The sequence below is a fragment of the Bufo gargarizans genome, chromosome 9 (assembly GCF_014858855.1).
Source record: "Bufo gargarizans isolate SCDJY-AF-19 chromosome 9, ASM1485885v1, whole genome shotgun sequence".
Classification (NCBI taxonomy): domain Eukaryota; kingdom Metazoa; phylum Chordata; class Amphibia; order Anura; family Bufonidae; genus Bufo; species Bufo gargarizans.
Genome location: NC_058088.1, coordinates 63,912,558 through 63,939,549, shown reverse-complemented (window position 1 = coordinate 63,939,549; position 26,992 = coordinate 63,912,558). Strand labels below are relative to the sequence as shown.

Sequence of the window (26,992 nt, the reverse complement as noted above, 5' to 3'; positions counted from 1 at the left end):
ACGCCGCATTGAAGCAGTGATTTCTGCAAAAGGATTCCCGACCAAGTATTGAGTTCATAACTGAACATAATTATTTGAAGGTTGACTTTTTTTGTATTAAAAACACTTTGGTCGGATGAAATGTGCTAATTTTTTGAGATAGGAAATTTGGGTTTTCATGAGCTGTATGCCAAAATCATCAATATTAAAACAATAAAAGGCTTGAACTACTTCAGTTGTGTGTAATGAATCTAAAATATATGAAAGTCTAATGTTTATCAGTACATTACAGAAAATAATGAACTTTATCACAATATGCTAATATTTTTAGTAGGACCTGTATATATATACAGACGTGGACAAAATTGTTGGTACCCTTTGGTCAATGAAAGAAAAAGTCACAATGGTCACAGAAATAACTTTAATCTGACAAAAGTAATAATAAATTAAAATTCTATAAATGTTAACCAATGAAAGTCAGACATTGTTTTTCAACCATGCTTCAACAGAATTATGTAAAAAAATAAACTCATGAAACAGGCATGGACAAAAATGATGGTACCCCTAACTTAATATTTTGTTGCGCAACCTTTTGAGGCAATCACTGCAATCAAACGCTTCCTGTAACTGTCAATGAGACATCTGCACCTCTCAGCAGGTATTTTGGCCCACTCCTCATGAGCAAACTGCTCCAGTTGTGTCCGGTTTGAAGGGTGCCTTTTCCAGACTGCATGTTTCAGCTCCTTCCAAAGATGCTCAATAGGATTGAGGTCAGGGCTCATAGAAGGCCACTTTAGAATAGTCCAATTTTTTCCTCTTAGCCATTCTTGGGTGTTTTTAGCGGTGTGTTTTGGGTCATTGTCCTGTTGCAAGACCCATGACCTGCGACTGAGACCAAGCTTTCTGACACTGGCTAGTACATTTCTCTCTAGAATTCCTTGATAGTCTTGAGATTTCATTGTACCCTGCACAGATTCAAGACACCCTGTGCCAGACGCAGCAAAGCAGCCCCAGAACATAACAGAGCCTCCTCCATGTTTCACAGTAGGGACAGTGTTCTTTTCTTGATATGCTTCATTTTTTCGTCTGTGAACATACAGCTGATGTGCCTTGGCAAAAACTTCGATTTTTGTCTCATCTGTCCACAGGACATTCTCCCAGAAGCTTTGTGGCTTGTCAACATGTAGTTTGGCATATTCCAGTCTTGCTTTTTTATGATTCGTTTTCAACAATGGTGTCCTCCTTGGTCGTCTCCCATGTAGTCCACTTTGGCTCAAACAACGACGGATGGTGCGATCTGACACTGATGTTCCTTGAGCATGAAGTTCACCTTGAATCTCTTTAGAAGTCTTTCTAGGCTCTTTTGTTACCATTCGGATTATCCGTCTCTTAGATTTGTCATCAATTTTCCTCCTGCGGCCACGTCCAGGGAGGTTGGCTACAGTCCCATGGATCTTAAACTTATGAATAATATGTGCAACTGTACTCACAGGAACATCTAGTTGCTTGGAGATGGTCTTATAGCCTTTACCTTTAACATGCTTGTCTATAATTTTCTTTCTGATCTCTTGAGACAGCTCTTTCCTTTGCTTCCTCTGGTCCATGTCGAGTGTGGTACACACCATATCACCAAACAACACAGTGATTACCTGGAGCCATATATATAGGCCCAATGGCTGATTACAAGGTTGTAGACACCTGTGATGCTAATTAGTGGACACACCTTGAATTAACATGTCCCTTTGGTCACATTATGTTCTGTGTTTTCTAGGGGTACCATCATTTTTGTCCATGCCTGTTTCATGAGTTTATTTTTTTACATAATTCTGTTGAAGCATGGTTGAAAAACAATGTCTGACTTTCATTGGTTAACATTTATAGAATTTTAATTTATTATTACTTTTGTCAGATTAAAGTTATTTCTGTGACCATTGTGACTTTTTCTTTCATTGACCAAAGGGTACCAACAATTTTGTCCACGTCTGTATATATATATATATATATATATATATCCATAAAGAGATTCAGGCAGCACTCCCTTTAGTGCATATAATAATGCAGGTGCATCTATATATATATATATATATAGAGAGAGAGAGAGAGAGAGAGAGAGAGAGAGAGAGAGAGAGAGAGAAAGAGAGTATGCATTATACATATACATATATATTAGAGTATCTAATTTTTACATTTATTTATTGTATTTTTTTTTAACGCTTTTGAAACTGTTTTCATCTAATTGTTGTGAATGTAAACCATTGCCCTTATATGATGAATGTACACAGTTTATCTATTGCATTCATAATTGACAATTATCCATAATTCTGGTCTGTCTGCAAAAATAGATTACTTTTTTCCGGTGTCTGGTTTTCTATTGTGTCCATAAAAGAAAATTTTGTCTGTCCCTGATATTTGGCTAAAATGTCCAGAAGAAATAAAACATCAGGTTAGCGATCCGGATAGTATTCCGTCATGAAAAGTGAGAACCCCATTATATTAGAACTATAGTTATTTTATTATGTCCACCTGTCCAAAAACACTGTCTTCTCTGAGGCCGGTGGAGAAAATTTAGTAGGATGTCAGAATGGACAATAGGAGGCAAACGTTAAAAAATGTGGAAATTACAGGAAGTTTGCAGTAAAATGTAGGATTTAGTAGATGAGAGGAATACAAGAGCTTGCTGTAAGTAGTATTAGAAGGATTCAAAGGCCACAGGGATATTAAAATTTCAGATTCATAAGAGCCAGGAGCAGACAGGATGGAAACTGATTTTAAGAAGAGCTCTATGCCTCTTCTAACTGAGAACTCGTAGCTTTATATATACGGCAGGTTTTATTCCATTTCAGTAGGATCAGTCAATACTTCATTTTCCTGTGAATAATTACGAGCTATATGTCATGCCTTGCCATTTAGATGAGAAGAGTGTGCTGTACTTTGTCTGATTTATGCCTATACCAAAATAAACTGAGACTAAACAGGCTTTACATCACAAAATATATATTTTATTGTAAATACAAATTACATAGATAAAAGAGAGACATGATACATCGGATAAAAATAGTGGACTACACCTGAGGAGGTATTGACAAAGTGTACGTGTAGAGGGAATACAGAAAATCATGTAGGCAGACCCAATTTATATATGGCGCCCAGCATAGTACTAAAGTGCAAGTGCATATATCTAGTCAAGTTGTTCCTCCATATCAAATAGCAACACGCCAGTAAGGTGAATAGAACTACTTGAATCATATAGATAAATATGCTGGGGACATACATATGGAGAGCCTGGACCCAGTAATAACATCAAGTGTGTATACAAATACACTAAGTGTTTACCTCATACCTAAAATCACATTGGTATCACTTACCCATAATAGGGAAATCCACCACAGGAGAGCCACGTACCCCGACGCGCGTTTCGGCAATGCCTTCCTCTGGGGGTGCAGCTCTCCTTGTGGATGTGCTTTTTTTCTATTTTTAATTTTTTAATTTTTTAATTTTTCCACAATACACATTGTGTTTTCACAATTATTATATGGTTTTGCAGTTGATCACCTTTGCCAATTGATTTCACAGTATTCACTATATGTGTTTTTTACTTATTTATTTGCACTCTACTATATTTTTTGTATAATCATGTATTTATTATATATTTTTTTCATTATGCGCTTTTCACTCATTTTTATTATTTCATCATGTCTCTATAATCATCACTCACTTAAATTAACTCTTATACATTCTCTGTATAATCATGTATTTATTGTATGTGGGTTTGCCACATTATTGTTCCACCATTTGTCCTATAGAGTCTCCTGTAGGTAACCCTATTCTCAGGTATACTTTCATCAGTGTATTATGGCTTAAGGACCTTCCTGTGGGGATGATTACCTGATCGTGGCACGGGCGGGCGCGTGGCCGGCCATCACATATCTGGGCGTGTCACGTGGGCGGGATTGGCCCTCCCGTCCATTAACACGCTTTTGCATGATTACATTACTCTACAGTGAGCTGGACATTTTAAAAGGAACACATTCACAAGGAGAGCTGCACCCCCAGAGGAAGGCATCGCCGAAATGCGCGTTGGGGTACATCGCTCTCCTGAGGTGGATTTCCCTATTATGGATATGTGATACCAATGTGATTTTAGGTAAGAGGTAAACACTTAGTGTTGTATTCGTATACAGGGTCCAGGCTCTCCATATGTATGTTCCCTGGCATATTTATCTGTATGATTCAAGTAGTTCTATTTACCTTATTGTTGCTATTTGATATGGAGGAACAACTTGACTAGATATATGCATTTGCACTTTAGTACTATGCTGGGTGCCATATTTAAATTGGGCCTGCCTACATGTTTTTCTGTACTTTTCTTCAATACCTCCTCAGGTGTAGTCCACTGTTTTTATCTGATGTATCATGTCTCTTTTTTATCTATGTAACTTGTATTTACAATAAAAATATATTTTTTTTTAATGTAAAATCTGTTTAGTCTCAGTTTATTTTGGTATAGGTGTATTTATGTACACTGAGTAGGTTTTTTGTTAGCGTCTTATTAATTTATAGTGCCCAACACATTGTTTTTGGGTGTATATGTACTATATGTTTTGTAGCCTGTGCATACTAATCAATTTGTCTAATTTATGGCAGATAGTTGAATCAGGTCCAGTTCATGAAAGAATATTACGCTTCAACTGCCAGACTGGGATATTTTTTAGGTTAAATTGTAAAAATTGTGACACAATGCAAGCTTGGGCTATGAATGCCTCATCCCATTGCTATAGTAATTGCTTTAAAATTACAGATTAATTAATTTCTTGACATTCTTTTTGGGACCGATTCTAACAAATCGGTCATCAAGATCGATTCAGGTCAGTATTGATTCAACCTAAATCAAAAGTGCCCCAAATGCCCTGAAAAGTTGTGTATGACTCTCTGAAGTCTCCTAGGACTGTATCCAACCCCTTTCCATTTCTTTAAGACAGAATTTGTAAAAAGTAAAGTGACAGTGACATATATGGCTATGGGTAAACGGATGGCAGCAGGTGTTAACAAACAGCAGGTTAAAAAACACAAAGCACTGTCAAACTTTTTATTTTGTTTTTAATTTAACAAATGGTCCATAAATGATCCCTTTTTGGTGGTAGATGGCTTCATTAATGTTGAGCAAGCCGTGGGCATCTCTTTTTCTATCTGCCATTGAGTTTTTGAGTTGACCTTCATAGCTGATCACCTGTTGAGAAACAGAACCTCATAGAAATATTTTCACCCCATAAGGGATAAGTTATAGACACTAACAGGGAAATTCTTTCAAGGGAACAAGTTACAATAAAAATGCCACATGTTATAGAGCAGGAGGAGCTGAGTGGATCGAGATGTAGTTGTGTGGGAAACAATAAAGTATGACTTTTCATATTTTCATTTAACTCTCTGCTCATTCTGGGCTTAGAAGTCAGAATTAGTGATTGCCAGCAATCTCTCTGTCATTTATAAGACTTGCCACAGAACTCCTAAGCATAGCAAGAGCAAGAATGTCAATGAATAAGATACAGGTAATACTGACTCTTTCACATATCAATCTTCTCAGCTTATCCTGTTCTATAACCTGCTACCTGCATTTTCATGGTGACAGGTTCCCTTTAAATACTTATTTTAATAACATTTTAATGAAAATTGAATGGTAACTGCTAATAATGATTCACGGTCATATATTGCATACCTCCCCGCGCTGGTAAGCACATCTTCACCCAGTTTATACAACAATAATTTGCATTTTATGTGCCTGCTATCACATTAAATGTATGTTAGTATTTTTTTCAATTTCCTTGTTCTTGTGCAAATCTTGTTATAAGTAGGATTCTTGACAATTCTAAAGATATGTGACATCATTTACTAAAAACCCTATCCTAGAGGATTTGTCATAAAACGTAAATCATGAAGTACTGGCGCCCTCTAGGCTTAACAAGTGGGAAAGCAAAGAATAACTGTCAATATAATAACTATCAATGTGATGGTAACTATTTGCTACAATCGTAATATCTATTTACCATTTACTCTTACTAATACTATGATTCATACATTTATATTAAATTATATTATTACTACCATACAGTGCCTTGCAAAAGTATTCACCCCCTTGACTTTTTTTGTGTTTTGTTACATTACAGCTTTAAGTTCAATGTTTTGTCAATCGGAATTTTATGTGATGGATCAGAACACAATAGTCGTTGGTGAAATGAGAAATGAGAAAAATATATAAATAAAACTATTGTTTAGAAATAGAAAACAGAAAATTGGCATGTGCGTATGTATTCACCCCCTTTGTTAGGAAGACCATAAAAAGCTCTGGTGCAACCAATTACCTTGAGAAGTCACATAATTAGTGAAATGATACCCACCTGTGTGCAATCTAAGTGTCACATGATCTGTCATTACATATACACAACTTTTTGAAAGGCCCCAGAGGCTGCAACACTTAAGCAAGAGGCATCACTAACCAAACACTGCCATGAAGACCAAGGAACTCTCCAAACAAGTAAGGGACAATGGTGTTGATAAGTACAAGTCAGTGTTAGGTTATAAAAAAAATATCCAAATCTTTGATAATCCCCAGAAGGACCGTCAAATCTATCATGCTTGAGCAGTTTTGCAAGGAGGAATGGGCAAAAATCCCAGTGGTAAGATGTGGCAAGCTCATAGAGACTTATCCAAAGCTTGGAGCTGTGAATGCCGCAAAAGGTGGCTCTACTAAGTATTGACTTTAGGGGGGTGAATAGTTATGCATATTGACTTTTTTCTGTTATTTTGTCCTATTTGTTGTTTGCTTCACAATTAAAAAAATAAATAAAAAATCTTCAAAGTTGTGGGTATGTTCTGTAAATTAAATGATGCAAATCCTCCAACAATCCATGTTAATTCCAGGTTGTGAGGCACCAAAACACAAAAAGGTCAAGGCACTGTATGTTACCTTAGCATTCATTTAAAAAAACAATATGGATAATGAGCAATTTATAAACCGCTATGTCCCCAGTTTGCAATCGCTAAATCGTCGATGGAACTCCTACCTCTGGGATCTCCATGGATCTGGAGAATGAAGGGGTCACAGCACTGGGGTAGCATTTCTCATCCAGGTGGCCGGGAGCACCACTGTGCAAGGAAATGGAGCTGGCCCATTCAAGTTATGTTCCCTGCACTGGTACTTCTGCACCCCCCTTCATTCTCTGGATCAATAGTTGTCCCAGAGGTCAAACAATTTTATTGAATGTTTTCTTTATGGTACCACTAAGCTGTTTTCCATAACTCTGCCTCTGCATTAAATGCAGTGTAGTCCCTTAGGATTCTAAGGGTGTTGTGGTATGGTTATATGGAGCTTTTACAGAGCCCTAATACTTCTATATGTAGGAGTCCTTAGAGAAATCATTAGCCATATAACATGTTTTTGGGACCCCATGTTCATAAATGTACTGAGTGACCATAAAACAGTCCACTATCTATAAAACTCTGAAAATAGCTTCACTTATATATCACGTCAACTAAGATATGCAAACTTCCCCAGCTGCCGGGCAGTTCTAGCTGGCAGTTGTTGCCTTCCCTGCCATAACTTGGAACTATGAGAGATGTCTCCCCCTACGGTCTCTAATTCTGTTTCTTCCTTCCTCAAATGTCATGATGCCATACAAGACTAATTTATCGAACGGAGACTGTTTTGTTCTAGTGCAGATATGAATGATAAAGTAAGACAATCAGATCTGTTACACTGATGATAACATTGGTAGAATTTTCATAAAGTCACAGGATAACTATATTTTTTAAAGCTAGATACAACTTTAAAACGGTTGTCCACATTTTTTTTTAAGTTTGCCAGGTGTGACACATGAAGGAAAGTTCTGGCTCCGTGGGTCACTGCACTTCCTGCACAGTCCGAGTCACATGCACCACTGCAGCCAATAACCGGTCTCAACATTGTCCATAAGTGACACATGACCCAGCAGTGATGTGCCACTTGGGGACATGTCACCACTGAAGCCAGATCTTGGCTGCAGAGGCACACTTGACACCGTTCCTGCAGGAAGTTTGGTTCTTGAGCACAAGTGCAGTGAAGATAGCCACAGAGCCAGAACCAAGCAGCAGGGAGCAGGTAAGTAAAGTTTCCTTCACAGGTCCTGCTCAGAAGGGGAGGTTTAAAAAGTCAGGGATAACCCTTTTCAAGCTGTGTAAAGAGGTTTTTCAAACTAGTACAATGAAAAGTGTAGGCTTTTCCTAGAGCCACCAGATTCCACCACTCTCTTTCAGATATACATTAGAATATAAAAGCAGAAACCATATTGGATGCAACAACTCCTTTAAAAATGTTTTGAGAAATCGCCCTCGGAGTAATGCTGTCTCTGTGATGGACCTGCACTTCTCTATGTAGAAGTTAAGATCTTGCAAGCACCAACATCAGTGGGTAAACGGGTTAAGCAGACAGTGTAACAAGTTTTGAACATTAATTTAATCCAGCCTGATAAGCTTGTATATTATTGCACCAGGAATTACTTTAACGTCTGCTACATCTGTACTATGTGAGCAAATGACGTGTCCAATTCACATTGGCCCACTGGTTAATGTCCATGGTTTTCAATCGTGTTTTAGTGTTTCCAGTAGTTTATCTGCTGAGAGACAATTTTAAAGCACTATTTTGTCAATTCCTGTTCAAATAGCACCAATATATTCTGCAGTTCGGCACAGAGAATGAATGGCATAAGCCATGAAATCATTATGTTTTTGGAGCTTGAGAAGAAGATGTAGCATCTAGAGGAAGTAAGCAACCCCAGATTTCATCAAAGTCATTTTCAAAACAAGACCAACGGATACAAAACAAAAGACTTACCGCAACATCATTATTAGTGTTGAGTGAAGATCTGAAGTCGATTCATTCAAAACTTTGTTTGAATGCTGTACGGCGATTCTTCTACGCACAGCATTCAAATGTATGGGCTCCGGTGAGGGAAATTCGTTGTCACCGAAGTCTCCGTACAGCATTAAAACAAAGTTTTGAATTGATCGACTTTGGATCTATGATCCGAAGCTCAATTTGCTCAACACTAGTCATTATGCTACCATTTATATTCCCTGATTGTGTACCATGTTAGATATTAACTCTGATTGCATTTGCTGTCCTCTTGCAACGTGAATCTCTGGAATGAACAAATATGCAGGGATGGAAAAAACTACTAGGCATCATCTTCTTTGTATGTGACCTTGGAGTACATGAATCCTAGGACCTTTCTCCATCTCTGGGACACAAAGCCTAACTGGAAACATAAATAGGTGTAAGGTCTAAAGCATTTATGTATGCAATTCTCAAAAGTAGCATTTACATTTAGCTTTTAACCTGATTTTCATATAATTCATTACAGTGGTTACAAGGTTTGAGGGGCTTTACTGAAACGATCAAAATGCAGCCCCCTTCTGGTTAACACCACCACATACCTACAGATAATCCCTTCTTTACCTTTGCTCTTAGCTCATCATATCCTGTGGTGTGGTTTCAGATGATAAACCTTAAGAAAAAACATGATTTTGTGACGCTCTGTCGTATAGCATAAGCCATACATGTCTACGTGTGGCCACCCAGTGGTTGTAATGTGAATTGCAACCTGTCAAGGGTTTTCCTAGAAGGTCGTGATATTGTATTCAATTTGTCTCATGAGGAATTGAGATTCTTAACCAAATTAAAACTAAGGCAAGGCCACATCTGTAATCACCTCTGAAGGGAGGGCTTTTTTGACCCTTCTTCTTTCTATGATCCTTGGAGTAATTTCCCAGACTCGTTTGTAGTATTTTTGGAGAGGGGGATTATGTATGAACACATGGCGTGAGTCCCTTCTCTCAAGGGGCCACAGAGTAGCCGCATGGTCTGCCCCTATGGTATGTGTGTCCATGATGCAATGCATTTTCTATTATGTATTTCAAGTATGTATGCAAACTCACAAAATTCTATTGTTGGATTGTGCAGCTAAAATCTAAATTTGTTTCCTGAACATAAGGAGATCTCACAGTCTGCAGACAAAACAGCCTAGTATTCATGATTGCCTTATGCTGCATGGTTGTGTCATCAATTTACTCTCTCCGCTAGACATAATAGCACCTACACATCTTCCCTGCGCACTAGCCTTCTGTCTGCTCTTTATTACCGCATTATCCCCGTGTCTAAAACGTAGCTGGTGGCTATAAACAATTCATATGCAACATCTATCCAGGCAACACATGCGAGATCGTTTAGATTTGATGACATACATTTCTAAAATTAGCACAAAGGTTTATAAAAAAAATAGATACATTTTATGATCGAGTAGGAAACACATAGCAAGGATAGGATTCGATCATGTTTTTATTATATTTACTGTGGTTATATACTGTATATGATACTTTCCCAGACTACTGTCATGAGCACAGCGGCAGTGGATGAGTGTGTTGATCTTCCAGGAGGCAGTGACCCGTGCAATAAATATTTAATAACTGGAGTTATAAGTGGATTAGAAGAAAATACATGATTTTACTAAAAACTTTGAGAGTGAAGAAGAGCACATCAATATGTTGGATTGATCACTGTTGTCATTTTGCATGCTTCTGTTAAAGTTAACAAATTTATTTTATCGATGTTGATCACGCCATTTATATTATGTTGGTATTTCTTTAGTTTCACAAGTTTCTGTTTCAAGTGCATGCTTATTACATTTTCTTAAAAGATATTTATGTTGTCTTTCTTGAGATGCATTATCAATGGTTCTGAACTATTTTTATTTTATTTTTATTTATTTTTTGTTATTCCCCCCTCAAAAGGCAAAATACAATATATGATTCACATATAAACTCATGTAAATGTCCCATAGAATATTCCCTCCATCCATCTCAGATAGATATGAATATATATTCCATGTGTTTTCAAACGTATCGCCTACGCAGTGAATTGCAGCCATTTTTTGATTTCACCATTAAGCATACAATTAATTGGGCATAGTACGTTTTTATGGACCTGACTTTTTAGGTTATGATACTTAGGGCTCAAGCACCAATCCATATTACACCTCCGTACAACTTTCATATGGCCATTTGAGCCATACTGCACTTCCAAATAGCTTAGATTTCATTGAACATGAACCTACCTTTACAATGTGGTGCTGTACAAAGCATCATATGGCAACACATAGGACATTTTCAGATGGTATGCACAGCAGTTCACTAGTTATAGTGATATATTCGTTAACAACCAGGACACATTGTGAAGAATACTAGGTCACTCCACAAAATGGCTGCTTTCACTGTAAATATACTACATAGTACAATATTATAAAATACACTGGGTGGAACACTTATCAAATAGCCAAGGGGTAGATGGGCTTTGGGCAGAAGTACTAACAAGATAATATCTACAGATGTGTCCTTCTTAATCTTTTCTCTTGGGTAGTGATATCTCAAGATGAGTGGTGCAAGATGACAAACTTTAAAGGGGTTCTGCAGTTTGTTTAAACTGATAATCTATTTTCTGGATAGATCATCAGCATCTGATAGGCTGAGGTCTGACCCCAGAGACCCCCACCGATCAGCTATTTGAGAAGGCAGTGGTGCTGGCAGTAGCGCCGCGGCCTTCTCGCTGTTTACCGCAGGCTAAGTGATGTCACGACTAGTATCAACTGGCCTGGGCGCAGCTAAGCTCTGTTCACTGGAATGGAACTTAGCCGCGCCCAGGCCAGTTGATACTAGTCGTGACGTCACTGGGCCTGCGGTAAACAGTGAGAAGGCCGGGGAGCTGCTGGAGCACCTCTGCCTTCTTAAACAGCTGATCGGCAGGGGTCCCGGCCGGACCCCCGCCGATCAGATGCTGATGATCTATCCAGAGGATAGATCATCAGTTTAAACAAACTGCAGAACCCCTTTAAGGTGGCCATACACATTAGATAGAACTAGGTTGATGGTTGAGCAGCAGTTAAACAATCATCTGGTGAACATTCTTCTCACAGGCACTGCCATACATATTTTGTTCCATATTGGCTGTCACCATGGCCACACATGTCCAATGAAACCGGAAGATGGTTGAGAGATCTTTCTGGAAGATCTTTGATCTTTCAAAGAAAGATATTTTGTTCTTTAACAATCTTTCTTTGAAAGTTCAACTGGTTAAAATATTAAATACGGATGACTTATTTTCAGATGATAATGGTCCAGCATTGATCAGCTAAAAAGATAATTTATTGCTGATTTTCACTCAACGAATGACTGATTCGGTTGAAATCGTCTGTTTTGATCAACTTTAGACTAAAACAATAAAAGCTGGTCATTTTGCACCACTCATCTCAGGATATCTCAAACCGAGACAACAGGTAAGAAAGCACACATTGGTATGCAGATATTTTTTCATAAACACCCAAAATAGTCCTGCTTCTTGGTCCCAGTATCTTCCCTGACTGTCCTCCTTACTTTTTCACGCAGTAATATTTTTCCACATTGCTCCCCTTCTTTTATTTTCTTCTATTTTTCTTAAAACTTTTAGGGTTGATGTTTGCAGTGGCAATAGCTTATCACATATTATCTAAGAAAGTATTAGCTTCTCATATTCAGCTCTAACTCCAGTTCATTTTGTTATGTGGTAACCACAGTTCTGGATGACGCTCCCCCTGGCACACAGGAGTACATTATGTTACGGCAAGATTCCATCCAGTCAGCGGATTTAAAGAAAAAAGAGTCCCCCTTTCGTGCTAAATGTCACGAAATCTTCTGCTGCCCTCTGAAGCAAGTGCACCTCAAAGAAAACACAGAGCCGGAAGGTTTGTGCACCATGGATCCATGTTATGTTCGTTTACCTTCCCCTTCCTCTCCCCCTTTTTTTTTTACTTTCTACTGTTCGTGTCCCTATCCCGTGCTGTACATCCCCCCCGGCCTGTGTCAGGAATGACACAGGGAACATAATGCGCTTCATATCATATCCCCCTGCTTGCCTGTTAGTGTCATATACAGTCTATCAAGGGACACTGTATGATATTAAGCATGTATTCGCATTATACTGAAAGAATAGTAACAAGATACAATATGACTTGGCTTTTCCCAAATAGAGCTGTTTTTTTATCCATGCCGTCTGCATCATCACACTGCCCTTTTTGGCTGCTAAATTTGCTTGCTCTTTTATACGGCATTTACCCTCATGTTTTCTTCTAATATTTGAAGTTATGCAACATTTTTTTGGAAGTATGGCACTTGCAAACAAATGACCCTCCCCTCCCCATAAGGCTTCTGCACTTGCTATGGTAATTTTCAGATTAGCTCCATAAACAGCGAGAGGAATGTGTATGTAATGCACGCTGGACATGAATCAATTGCATGCAAAAGAACTGTGCATCTTAAAGGAGACTGTTCTTGTTTGTTTCTTTTCAGGCACTATAAAGGTTTGGATTCTTTTCTTACTTTTACATGGTTTATGACATAGATTGCAACTGTTTATACCTGAAAGAGCTGTATACACCAGACTTACCATGTAGAAATTGCAATGGCTCGGTGAAAGCCTGAAATACCTGCCTATGAGTGTGACCTGACTTTGCAGAATCTTCTCTAGTGTATTCTGCAGGTTGTGGTACATCAGGCTGCCTAGAAACGGCAACCTCTTGACTTCCTTTTTCTGGTTGTCACTCGCTTTATGTTTCAATGGTTTTCGTATTAGCAAAGAATATGAATCATATTTTGACATAGTAATTAGGAAAGAATAGGGGGAAATTACATTAGCCAGCCCAGAACAAGAAACAAATTGGAACATAAAACAGTAATTGAAATCAGAATAATAGAAATATCTCCGCAAAACAACAAGATAATAAAGGCCTTCACTGGAAACAATGCAAAATAAAGTAACAAAAAAGGGGAAAAATCAGAGAGAGTAAAATGAGAAGGGAAAAATAAATTCTTTAGGATCTCAACTACTCTATAGCTCAGGTATGAGAGACCACCACAGAAAGTATGCAAATGTAAATTTCCAATAAACAGTTAAATGGTTGTGGAAGTTCTTATATCTGCAGAGTGTTGGACCCAAAGGGACTAGATTTCTTGAATAGCTCAACCCAAAGGATACTAGAAAGCTTTCAGTTACCCTTAATCCATGATCTAAACATTGTCACTCACTTTAGTATATACAAAATGTACTAAAGTGATCCTAGGAAATTATAATTGTTATATAGTAGAATACCTCTCACTGTCACACAGATTGGTCCCCTGTTCATCACTTGGGCAACAGAACGCGTTAGAAGATTACACAAGAAATCACACAGAAATCGGGATAAAAAATATGCAAGACAATGGGGAAAATGGACAGGAACAAGAAGGATTGTAAAGACTGTAAGTTATGTTCTCTTTACAATGAGAAAGGCATGGCACATGTAAATATACACATTTAGCTTTGATTCCCAACCGGATGCCATACAACTGGTGAAATACTATAGAGGTTTATAGCAGCACAACAGAACAAAAGGCATTGTCATGGATTTTGATATATTGATGGCCTATCCTCTATTTGAAGAGGCCACAACACTCTGGTGAGTTCTGCAGCCTCTTCCTTGGCCAGTGATGTTGTGGTCATTGGTCACATTGCCCGTGTGCAGCTCAGTCTCATTCAAGTGAAAAGGGCCTGAGCCAAAGTACTAAGCACAACCACTATACAATGTATGGTGCTTTGCTTGGTAAACTGAAAATAGGACATGAGTATCAAAATCCTGGACAATTCCTTTAAATAGATAAATAGAAGATGTGAAATCAAAGGCTATGGGCACCTTTAGGGGCAATTCATTTTATTATTTAATTGTCCTTATTGTGAGCTAAAAATATTTTTTTCAATTGTTCTTTATAAAAAAAATGTCAACAGTTTGTCTATTGCATCAGCAGACTGTTGCTTCTCCTTCACAGTGAATCCATCAGAACTGCACTGACTGCTCGATCTGTAGTCCTTTTCTTTAGTTCTATGACAGCTCATAAACACTTATGTGTCCCATATTCATATCAGTTTGATAAGAATTTAGCTTAAAGGTTATGGACAACTTTGGGGACATTTTTTATTTATTATTGCATTTTACTCATTTCAAACTAAAAAAGTATTTTTTCAATTGGTCTTTGTTGAAAATGTTCAGACTCTTTCTCTGTACAGCCTTGAGATTCTCTAGTACTAGGATCCGTGATTATTCTGTTTCCCAGGAGGCAACTTAGCTGATGGCTCCTTATCTCTGATCTTCGGACCTCATAAACACTTGTTATAGCTCAATTATTTTCCTATTGATAAGAATATGGCTTAAATAAGCTGTTAGTAGTTCAAAGATAAAGGATATACATAGCCAGCAGATAAAAGCTCAGAATGAAAGTAAATGTAAGATGCTCACAGCTAGGCAAACAGTTAACAACTGTCAAGACAAAAACTGCTGAATACTTTTAATATAGACCAATTGAAAAAAATCACTCTTTGCCCAAAATTTGTAAAATTCAATCATAAACAAATGCCCCTGAAGGCATGCCCCTAAATGAGGGTTTATGAGCTTTTAGGAAAGTAAAGATAATGGCAACAGATCAAACTGTCAGAGCAATAATCTACATAATAAAGCAAAAACACTTAATATTACAGTTTATTATTTCCTGGATGACTATGCATAGATGAAAGATAGCTGAAGATACCGTACATAGAAGATAGCTGCCGATGACTTAATCTTTTCCAACATAACTATATATCAATCATCTCAGCTCCTCCTGCTCTATAAGCTGCTGTCTGCAGATTACACTGCATATTCATGGTGACAGCTTTACATTAAGGGGATCTTTGTATCAAGTTTAATGCACATGCAATAGTTGGGTGCCTGTAAGGAGGCACATCGAGTCCCAACCTAATTATGGTGCAATTTTTTAAATTGATTTGTTTTTGTATGAAATCAGAGGAATACGTTGGTACAGTATAGCCCCACAGACTGTTATTAATGCTTTATTATGCTGACCATAAGCATTAGAAGCATAGTGATCGAATCTGCTAGGTTTCATGAGATCAGCCTATCATCTAATGTATATGGGAACTTCCTGACTTTGCCCAGGCAATAGATGGGGACATAAGGATCGGGCATGTTGGATTTGGACTACCTGATCCTCTTGCTGTCAATGAGATAAATTGCTGCCAGAGGTCTCTGGCAGTTGCTTCCTCCCCCTGTTGCCTACATGCTTGCTTTACCGAGATGGCATGTGTATGAGGGGATTGAGAGTGATAGCTATTGGCCAAAGATGTGTTTGACCAACAGTTATCTTAATTGTATGATGGGGGCCTTACAATTTTTGGCAATTGAGGGCTTGCCCATAGCCATAATATTAAGATGTGTATGAAGCCTTATAGTTGGCTTACAGATAAGGTTTTAAGAAATTAAAGCGTGTAAAGAGCTTAGTTATTCCACATGCAGGGAGATACTCTTGAATTCCTTAACTGGTGTTGAGTTCATAATTTTTATCATATATCATTTATCAAGAGCTTCTATTATAATCAGCTTAGCCTGTTGTTCTCTATCTTACAAAATGTAAAGATTAATATGAGAGTGCAAATCAATACTAGGGGTTAAGTGACTGTATAATTTATTCAGTAGTGTAGAGACGACGGGGTTACACTTAATGGCATAGGTTACAAATTAATTTTAGAATGTCAATTGGCAACAGTTAGCATTAATATAGCATTATAAACGCTTATTATACTGATCAATAATGAGCTTCAGATATTTGATTTATGTCTAATGTTGGAAATAGTAATATCTTACTGTTTTATGGAAAAGTTCTTGACAAGGAAATTATGTCTTGGGTATATTTTACATAAGTTGCAGGATTGGGCCTCATTTTCACCATTCAAATAATGGTGGTCCTCAATAACTTATTTTAAAGGGGTTGATCACTTTTTTTAAAATATTTCTGGAAACTGCCTGCAACCTGATAAAATAAAAAGCCCTTACACTGTCTTCCACAGGTCCCTCCGATCCAGCACCGCCAGTCCGTCCTCTCCTGAGGCTGCAGCCAATCACTGGCCTCAGTGCTGTGAACACTGAGGACAGTGATTGGCCGCAGAGGTGTACAGAATGTCACGAAAAGATAAAATATAGGAATGTCTGACTTAAAATGTTATTTTAGTCAACATTTTACATACTTGAAGTTCTTTTATTTGGAGATCTTGTTGGTTTCCCTTGACTCCTTCCTTTGAATCATGAAACAGCTGGTACAATATTTGCATACAAATACTGTCTTGTAGTATTGCTGATTGTTTAGTTCTTAAAAGGGTATTTCAGCATTTGAATGTTATATTTCTGAGGGTCCAACTGCTGGTTCCCTCACTCCTGTTTTACCAACACAGCCATAGCGAGGAGAAGGTGGTATAGAGAAGAGGTCTAGCATACAAATTCTTTTGGAGTTAGAAGTGAGAGTGCAGGGATTCACACTGTGGATAGATGCTAAATGTATATGCTGGAATATCTTATTTATAATAATAGTTTCCAAGTGTCATGTGCTGGGGTGAAGGCCTGAAGATCCCCCAAATTACCCAAGTAAGAGTTGGAATCTTATTCTGTCAAAAAAATGAATTTCCAGGTATTTCCCAGAGACACGTATTAATGCTTTCAATATAATGCAGTCTAATGTTCGGAATGATAAGCTTTTCATCATTATTGAGAATTAGTGTCACATCTGCAGGTGAACAAGAACAAAAATCCTTGCCGATATACAGTATAAATAAGATAAAACATGATTTCTATATTATGTGCAATATTACACTTTTCTCGTCACTGATAATTTGAGCTTTTTATCAGTCGACTTGTATTCGACATTCACAGTTCCTGGAGCAGGTCAGCTGCGTCCATGAGCACAAACACTGCATTGTTGTGATTATGCCCTCAGAGATATTAAAACTCATTCATCTCCTGTCATTAGGACCATCTGGACTTTATTTTTTTTGCTCTGCTAAAGGGATAACCAGTTAGAAGTTTTTGAAGGAGAAAAATAGTTAATCTAATTACATAGTATTCTGGATTCTGTCATTACCAGTCTGCGGCTGGAGGGAGTGTATCATGTGTATAGTCTGATGTATTACTTGGATTCACACATGCAGCGTTCCTTACGGCCACAGACGCATTGTTGATAATGTTCCAATAGGACCAAGAAATTTCGGACCAAAACATTTGGTATAGAGTCATTTTCCTAAACAATTTTTTTTTCAGATTTGTCCAAATTAGCTAATAAATTTGATTCAGGTGCAAATCAATTCTACCCGAATCAAAATTGCTTTAAATGCCTGGAAAATCTCTCTCCACAATAATAATAATGCTGGCCCCTGCAGGAAGTGAATTTGCACTTTCCTGCAAAACGTTCTAATTTCTGATATTTCATAGATGCCAGTCAGAAAATAGTACAGATAAGGATCTGGCACCAAGACCCTATGGACAGCTGAAAGTACAGGGCTTAATTTCCCATCATCTTCTCTCACTGTCACCCAGGAGATACAGTGTTGGGCCATTATAGTCAGTTATAGACAGTTTCTCTTTCAATTAAAGGGCTTCTGTCACCCCACTAAACCGTTTTGTTTTTGTTTACTTCTAATCCCTATACTGCGATTTATGCCTACATAATCTAATTAATAATTTCGGTTCAGTAGATTGTCTTAAAAACGTGCTTTTAAAATATGCAAATTACCTTGCTACCAGCAAGTAGGGCGGCTACTTGCTGGTAGCAGCCGCATCCTCCGATCCTAAAGACGCCCCCTCCGCATGTTGATTGACAGAGCCAGGGAACGGGATTGTCCTCTGCTGGCCCTGTCTGTTATCAAGATCTCGCGCCTGCGCCGTAACGGTATTCAGTCGGCGCAGGCGCACTGAGAGGCGGCCGCTCGCTCGGCCGCTCCATCCTCAATGCGCCTGCGCTGATGACGTCACATCTACACTCGGCGCAGGCGCATTGAGGATGGAGCGGCTGAGCGAGCGTCTGAAGACAGGTACGGCGCAGGTGCGAGAAATTTGAATGCAAACAGGGCCAGCAGATAACGATTCTGTTCCCTGGCCCTGTCAATCAACATGCGGAGGGGGCGTCTTTAGGATCGGAGGATCCGGCTGCTACCTGCAAGTAGCCGCCCTACTTGCTGGTAGAAAGGTAATTTGCATATTTTAAAAGCACGTTTTTAAGACAATCTACTGAACCGAAATGATTAATTCGATTATGAAGGCATAAATCGCAGTATAGGGATTAGAAGTAAACAAAAAAAAAACGGTTTAGTGGGGTGAAAGAAGCCCTTTAAAACTGGACCTGTGACCAATGGGAGCCAAAAGAGCATGGCGTTTGAACATGTGCTGCAACCCCATCATTGGAGGTGGCCTTGACTTCTAACCTTGCTGCCCCCTAATTCTTGTATCATGATGATACATCAGGCAAAAGAATGTACGGATACATATTAGGAACTTACATAAATTGCAACCCCGAATAATATATTTTTATAATAATCTCTTTAGAATTGATATTGAGTGATTTAAGATGTTCCCACACATTTCATTTATGTCAGCAGAACCTGCCATTTTGGGTTGGGACCAGCTGACCATCTAATATATATCGTGTCCTCCTAACTTTCTCCCAAAAACAGATGTCTGGATTTCAAATACCCAATCCATTTGTCCTTGGGCCTGGCAGCAGATTTCTCCCACTGGGAATACACCATGAGCCAAGCAGACATGTGTATGAGGGGACTGGGGAGCTTATGTGGATGGCAGGTGTTAGCAGGTCAAGATTTCCATAGACCCTAATGGGTAGGTAGTGCTGCTCTCTGCACTATTCTACATGGTATGAAAACCCCCCCAGAAACCTGATGGACCCCTTTATAAGTCAGAGGGACTCAATACTACATAGATCTGCCATATGCATCATGGATCCTTTAGGAAAGAAAACCATGTTATTGAGCTCAGTGGTACTGCATTTTTTAACTTTCTTTGAAACATTCAGGTAAGGATAAGAATACAAGGATATTTCCTTAATGCTGTGTTTGACTATCACAGCAATTTCTATAAATCATAAATTCAATTTTATCATCTGTCAAACCTGTGTGAAATGCAATATACATGCTGATTACATAAGTCTCTATAAACGTCCTGTTAGCCGGAAGGGCATCGAGAGCACGGACAGCTTTATCTCTGCTGTGGTGGTGCTGGTGTCCAAAGTGTCTCTCTGTCACCACATGAACATTATTCTCTGTGACAAATACAAGAACTGTCCTTTTAGAAATGAAGGTTATCTCATATTCAGAAATAAATGAAGGTCAAAATCTTTTCACAAGGCTTTCAAATGAGTACAGATAAAATTAACAGAACACTGTACCCTCTGTTGCCATATGAAGAAGAACAGGCCTAATACTTCTGAGACAAGGTGCAAGCCACTCAGGAAATCACTTAGGCTACTTTCACACTGGCGTTTTGGCTTTCCGTTTGGGAGATCCGCTCAGGGCTCTCACAAGCGGTCCAAAACGGATCAGTTTTGCCCTAATGCATCCTGAATGAAAAAAGATCCGCTCAGAATACATCAGTTTGTCTCCGATCAGTCTCCATTCCGCTCTGGAGGTAGACAACAAAAAGCTGCCTGCACCGTTTTGCTGTCCGCCTGACGAAGCGGAGCCAAACGGATCCGTCCTGGCACACAATGTAAGTCAATGGGGACGGATCCGTTTTCTCTGACACAATCTGGTACAATAGAAAACGGATCTGTCCCCCATTGACTTGCATGCGGTTGTGTTATTGTAATGGAAGCGTTTTTGCAGATCCATGACGGATCCGCAAAAAACGCTGGTGTGAAAGTAGCCGATGTCATCATCTTTTATTTAAAAGTTGCACTGATAATAGAGAAGTCATGTTTTCCTGTTACACCCCGATGCAACACGTGACCTGATTCTTTAGGATTTGATTTGACCCCCTTTATGATCATCAGCCCTGATTTCCACCGACATTAATATAGTTTCCACCGGCATCTATTTGAACACGGCAGCAGTTGCAGAACCAAGGATGTCACTGACAGCCTGAGTCTCAACAGAAAGGTTGAAGCAGTTTAACCCCTTGGAGACAATTGCTATCTATATATGCTGTATTTAGTGCAGCATCCGAGAAGTTAGAGGGGTTGTCTCATCATGGACATTGGTGCCATATCATTAAGATATATCACCAATGTTAGACTTACCTCCTGAACAGGCCCCTGAAAATGAAGCAGAGCGGACTGCACATGTGAGGCATGCTCTCCATTAATTTCTAGGAAACTTCTAAAAATAACCAAGTGCACTAAGCTATTTTCAGACGTTCCATAGAAATGAATGGAGAGCACACCAAGCAAGTGTGGCATCTGCTCCATTCACTTCACTTTACATATAGCTGGAGATAGCCAAGCCAGTCCCATATATATAAATGGATGGCCACCATGCATAGGCCGCTGCTCTCTGCTCACTTTGGGGGTCCCTCTCTGGGAACCGCACCTATATGACATTGGCTGCATACCCTAGAAATATGCCATCAATGTCTAAGATGAGACAACCTCTTCAAGGGCAGCCACCATACATATACAGCTCTGAGCCTGTGCCATCAGCAGCGGATGTCTTTGGTATATTACAGCTGACACTCAGCTTCAATGACAGGGATTAGAAAAAACTATGATTCCCGGCTATTTGACTCCTTAGATCATGGATGTCAAACTCATGGCCCTCCAGATGTTGCAAAACTACAACTCCCATCATTCCCTGATAGCTGTAGTATGCCCATGCATGATGGGAGTTGTAATTTTGCAACAGCTGGAGGGCCACGAGTTTGACATCCCTGCCTTAGATGCTGTGGCCAATAGCAACCGCAACAATAAAAGAGAATGGGCAATTTCTAAAAATCACGGCAGACATGTCGCAATGTATTTCTTATGTGGCATACATCTGTTTGTCACGCATTATATTATTCCAGCCTTCAGGTCCCCATTTGTAATCTGCATAAACATCAAGAACTTATCTCCTGCCTGGTCTTTAGGGCACAAGAAGATTCAGTCACATCAGCTCTGTCTTTGCTGCCCCTGGAAGGATCCTTTTCTGTGCTTGGAGGGAAGGGTTAATTTACTGTTCAGGACATGCACAAGAAGGGTATCTGTCCAGAGGCAGCAATGAGGTGGGTGAATCACATCACCACCATCCTCCTCGCCCTATGAACTCAGCGAGGGAGGACAAATACTGATATTTATGCAGCCTTCTATACACAAGTAATGCAGTAGGACATTTCTGGAATAATTCTTGCAATTTGACCATCTCCTTTAAGTGAATAGAAATATGGAGCTTGCTCTGTCACCCCCATCGCCCCTCTTCCCCCTGAGATTGCCTTTTCCACTGGGGCCTATCAATGAACCCCAGATCCTATTCCACCTACAGATGTGTCCTTCTTTCCACCTAATCTTGGCTTGACATATTAGAAACGATCTGCTTTGAAAAAAATCATAATTTCATAATATGCTGTGGGTAGTTGCTTGTATGGTATATGTGTCTACATGCGGCCACCCAGTGGTTGTAATGTAAATTGCATCCTGCTGAGGGTTTGACAGCATGTTCTGACAATGTATTGAATTTTTATTGTGAAAAACTGGAGTACTTAAATGTTTTATCCCATGAATTTAGAACGTTATTTTACTTGCATATTTGAAAGGACTTGATTGCCTTTCTGTGGGTAGGCAGCAGCTCATCAAGCACCTGCATCGCCAATGATGCGTATTAATTAGCTCCTGTTAACCCCTTCTACATCTGCATTGAAAATAATCCTTTACATATAGCCACAGAGGAATACATGGTATGTACTGCCCCATTCTCCTCTTTCTAGAGATATACTGTATAGCTATACATTTCTATGACTTTATTAGGGCTGAATGAATCTCTAGCACTGAGGGGAATTAAAAGGAGAAGGTGAACCAAAGAATAAAAAACAGGGGGCACTACCAGAGTGAAAAATGTAATGTACAGATGTAGCCATTTTAAACTTTACAATTAGGACATTAAGCAAAACTACAAGCAAAACAATAGTCATTGTATATTGCAATCATATTTCATTTGGAAAGCCCTATTTATTGCATAGTAGAATAGTGGGATAACCCCTTTAACAAAATTCACAGAGGGGTAGACAACTCTATATTAGGGCAGGTTCACACAGATATCTTACTGCCTGAAGGACGGTTAAAACTAAACAAAAAGTAACTTTATTGATAAGTAACCAAATAAAAGGGCAAATCTCTCTTTTCTCATTAAGAGACAGGCAGAGTTGTGGGATTAAGGTGCGAAATCGGGGTACAGTAAATCATCACCCGCTAGGATTTGTTATAGTCCCCATATATGGAAGGAGGAAAGACCTACAACAACAGGTCTATGTCTAAACCACATGTGAGTGACATACATGCTGGCAACACCAACGTGATGCATTTCCAAGGCATTAAACATATGCGCCAATCTCCAAGAGGAGGTAATCAGGACCAGAGAATACTCAAAAAGGAACTGGAGGGGATATTCTGTCTAAATACAGAGCGACCAAGGGGACTAAACAAAGTTAGCAGTTTTACATACTTTATTGAATAGCCCCTTAGAGATAAGACACGTTATTCTCTGTCTCCTCCCCTCCCATCAGCTGTACTTTTGTCCATTTACCCCTCATATCACTCTACTTAATATCCAGAGAATATTCATTTATTTACATAACATGCAGCCAGCTTTTACTGGTATAGTAATGACTACACGACCCGACCTACTGTGTATACTTGCTTCTGCTATTGTCACTTCAATAGACTTATACTGTATATACCCATCTATTCTATATCTGTTATAGCCGCCTAATGGTCCCCCTCTCCTCTTAATCTATCTCTGATAGTAGGTGGGGAATGGCTTACATACATCACACCAGCGCTCGGCACATGAGGACGGGGTTGTGGTTACGATCGCTGGCCACACCCACGTCCTCTAATTGATCCTAGCCGGCAGCGCCCTCCGCTTTTACTTCTCGAGGGCGCATCCTTATTTAAAGAGATGGTATCGGCGGGAGCATACGGCCATCATAGTGCCGACACGCTGCGCGAGACACGTTTAGAGTCTACCGCCGGTACCATAACTTAGATTAGACTACCGCCTCTCATAACCGTGCACAGCTCCTGATGAAGTGTCTAATTAAAACAGACACAGAAACGCGTCGAGCGGTCTGAGAGAGCATAGCTTAGGTAGCCTGATGGTGGTAGTTAATGACCACACTGCGCTCCACTACTTAATTATGTACAAAGACCTACTAAACTGAAGGTATTTTGTACTACAGAATACGGACCTTACATTGCCGAATAGGGGGACACCTGTCTTTGTGGGATGACAATACGGACCTAAGGGTTAAGGTGCACACGACCAGCCAGTTAAGTGACCCTAAGTCACAGTGGGTCACGTACTGTACCACAACCGTCTGGCTGATCGTGTATGCACCATAAGGATATTAGGACAATATTGGGAAACCACACATCCAATTGTGTCCATATCCAGATGTGGGTGATGATTTACTGTACCCCAATTTCACACCTTAATCCCAACACTCTGCCTGTCTCTTAATGAGAAAAGAGAGATTCTCCCTTTTATTTTGTTACTTATCAATAAAGTTATTTTTGGTTTTGTTTTAACCGTCCTTCAGGCAGTAAGATATTTATACTAGTACGGTAAACACAGGTATACTGTATACCTATCCGTGAACTCGCAGGTTCACACTGAGTTTTTGAGGCAGATCTGCCTGCAGGAATTTTGGCCAAAGCCAGTAGTGAATCCACCAGGAAGGAGAAATATAAATCCTTCCTTTATATTTCTGATTCTCTTTGATTCTACTTTTGACTTTTTCAAAAAATCCTGCAGGCAGATGTGCATCAAAGCCTTGTCCAAAAACTCTGTGTGGCCGTACCCTTAGGAAAAGAGTCTCATAAGATGCCTGTCAGCGTTACACAAAAATACTGGAGTGCATTATATGGGCAATTACAAAATTAAATGGCCATGTCCTCGTACAACATGGTAAAGAAAGTTTTCTAATGAAATAAATATATATATTTTTTTTAAACAAAGCACCCCCATTTTCCTCATTATAATATTTTGTCAGAAATTAAAAACAAACAGAATTGGTATCATAATGTCATCACATGATTTAATCAGCACTGTGAACTGCATAAAAATACAAACAGTGCCATACTTGATTTTTTTTTCATTCTGCCTCCCAAAAATAAATGGAATAAAATGTGATGAAAAACCTGTGGTGCCAATGAAAATGTCAAGTAATCCATAAAAAATAAGCCTTCAGACAACTCCATCAATTGAAAAATAAAAAGGGGTCCTAAAAGTGGGAGTAAAAGCATAAAAAATAATGCTTCCTGAAGGCTAAAATATTTCAAAGCTTTAGAGGGTTAAAGGGCTTGTCCAGGCAGCCCCCCGGACTTGAGCATCGGAGCAGTTCATGCTCCGATGCGCTTCTTTGACCTGCGCTGTATCACACAGGGCAAAGGCATTTTCAGGAGTTCCGGTGATGAACCGGGCTCTCCTTAGGGCTGCCCAGCAGTGAGCTCGGTGTCATCAACGGCACTGATGGCGGGTGTTAGCGCTGCCCTAGCCCGTAAAACGGGTAGGGCAGCGCTAAAGCCAGCCCATCAGAGCCGGTGATATCACCGAATACACTGCTGGGTGAAAGCTTCTGCCCAGCAGTGTATTATTGTAAATAAAAAAGCCTTTGCCCTGTGCAATGCAGCACGGAGCAAGAGAGTGCATAAGGGGCAAGGGAGCGCATCGGAGCATGACATGCTCCGATGCTAACATCAGAGGGGCTGCCTGGGTGAAAATATGGATATTTTAATAAAGATTTCAAATGCTCAATTACAAACCAGATTCCAAAAAAGTTGGGACACTATACAAATCGTGAATAAATACTGAATGCAATGATGTGGAGGTGCCAACTTCTAATATTTTATTCAGAATAGAACATAAATCACGGAACAAAAGTTTAAACTGAGAAAATGTACCAGAATTTCATGGTGTCAACAAATCCCCAAAAAGTTGGGACAAGGCCATTTTCACCACTGTGTGGCATCTCTCCTTCTTCTTACAACACTCAACAGATGTCTGGGGACCGAGGAGACCAGTTTCTCAAGTTTTAGAAATAGGAATGCTCTCCCATTCTTGTCTAATACAGGCCTCTAACTGTTCAATCGTCTTGGGCATTCTTTGTTGCACCTTCCTCTTTATGATGCGCTAAATGTTCTCTATAGGTGAAAGATCTGGACTGGTGACTGGCCATTTCAGTACCCGGATCCTTCTCCTACGCAGCCATGATGTTGTGATTGATGCAGAATGTGGTCTGGCATTATCTTGTTGAAAAATGCAGGGTCTTCCCTGAAAGAGATGACGTCTGGATGGGAGCATATGGTGTTCTAGAACCTGAATATATTTTCCTGCATTGATGGTGCCTTTCCAGACATGCAAGCTGCCCATGCCACATGCACTCATGCAACCCCATACCATCAGAGATGCAGGCTTCTGAACTGAGCGTTGATAACAACTTGGGTTGTCCTTGTCCTCTTTGGTCCGGATGACATGGCGTCCCAGATTTCCAAAAAGAACTTTGAATCGTGACTCGTCTGACCACAGAACAGTCTTCCATTTTGCCACACTCCATTTTAAATGATCCCTGGCCCAGTGAAAACGTCTGAGCTTGTGGATCTTGCTTAGAAATGGCTTCTTCTTTGCACTGTAGAGTTTCAGCTGGCAACGGCGGATGGCACGGTGGATTGTGTTCACTGACAATGGTTTCTGGAAGTATTCCTGAGCCCATTCTGTGATTTCCTTTACAGTAGCATTCCTGTTTGTGGTGCAGTGTCGTTTAGGGGCCTGGAGATCATGGGCATCCAGTATAGTTTTACGGCCTTGACCCTTACGCACAGAGATTGTTCCAGATTCTCAGAATCTTCGGAT

At 39.5% G+C, this 26,992-nt stretch overlaps 1 protein-coding gene across 3 annotated transcripts in view; it reads left to right on the top strand.

Annotated features, from left to right (window-relative positions):
• Positions 1-26,992, top strand: part of FGF13 (fibroblast growth factor 13) — a 409,233-nt gene that overhangs the window by 242,548 nt on the left and 139,693 nt on the right. For 2 of the 3 annotated variants that reach the window (XM_044268270.1, XM_044268269.1), the window contains exon 3: positions 12,612-12,779. The exons of the other annotated variant lie outside the window; for it this stretch is intronic. In XM_044268270.1, coding sequence (XP_044124205.1) covers positions 12,612-12,779 — 168 coding nt within the window. The remainder of the gene's footprint in view (positions 1-12,611; positions 12,780-26,992) is intronic. 3 annotated transcript variants of the gene reach the window in all.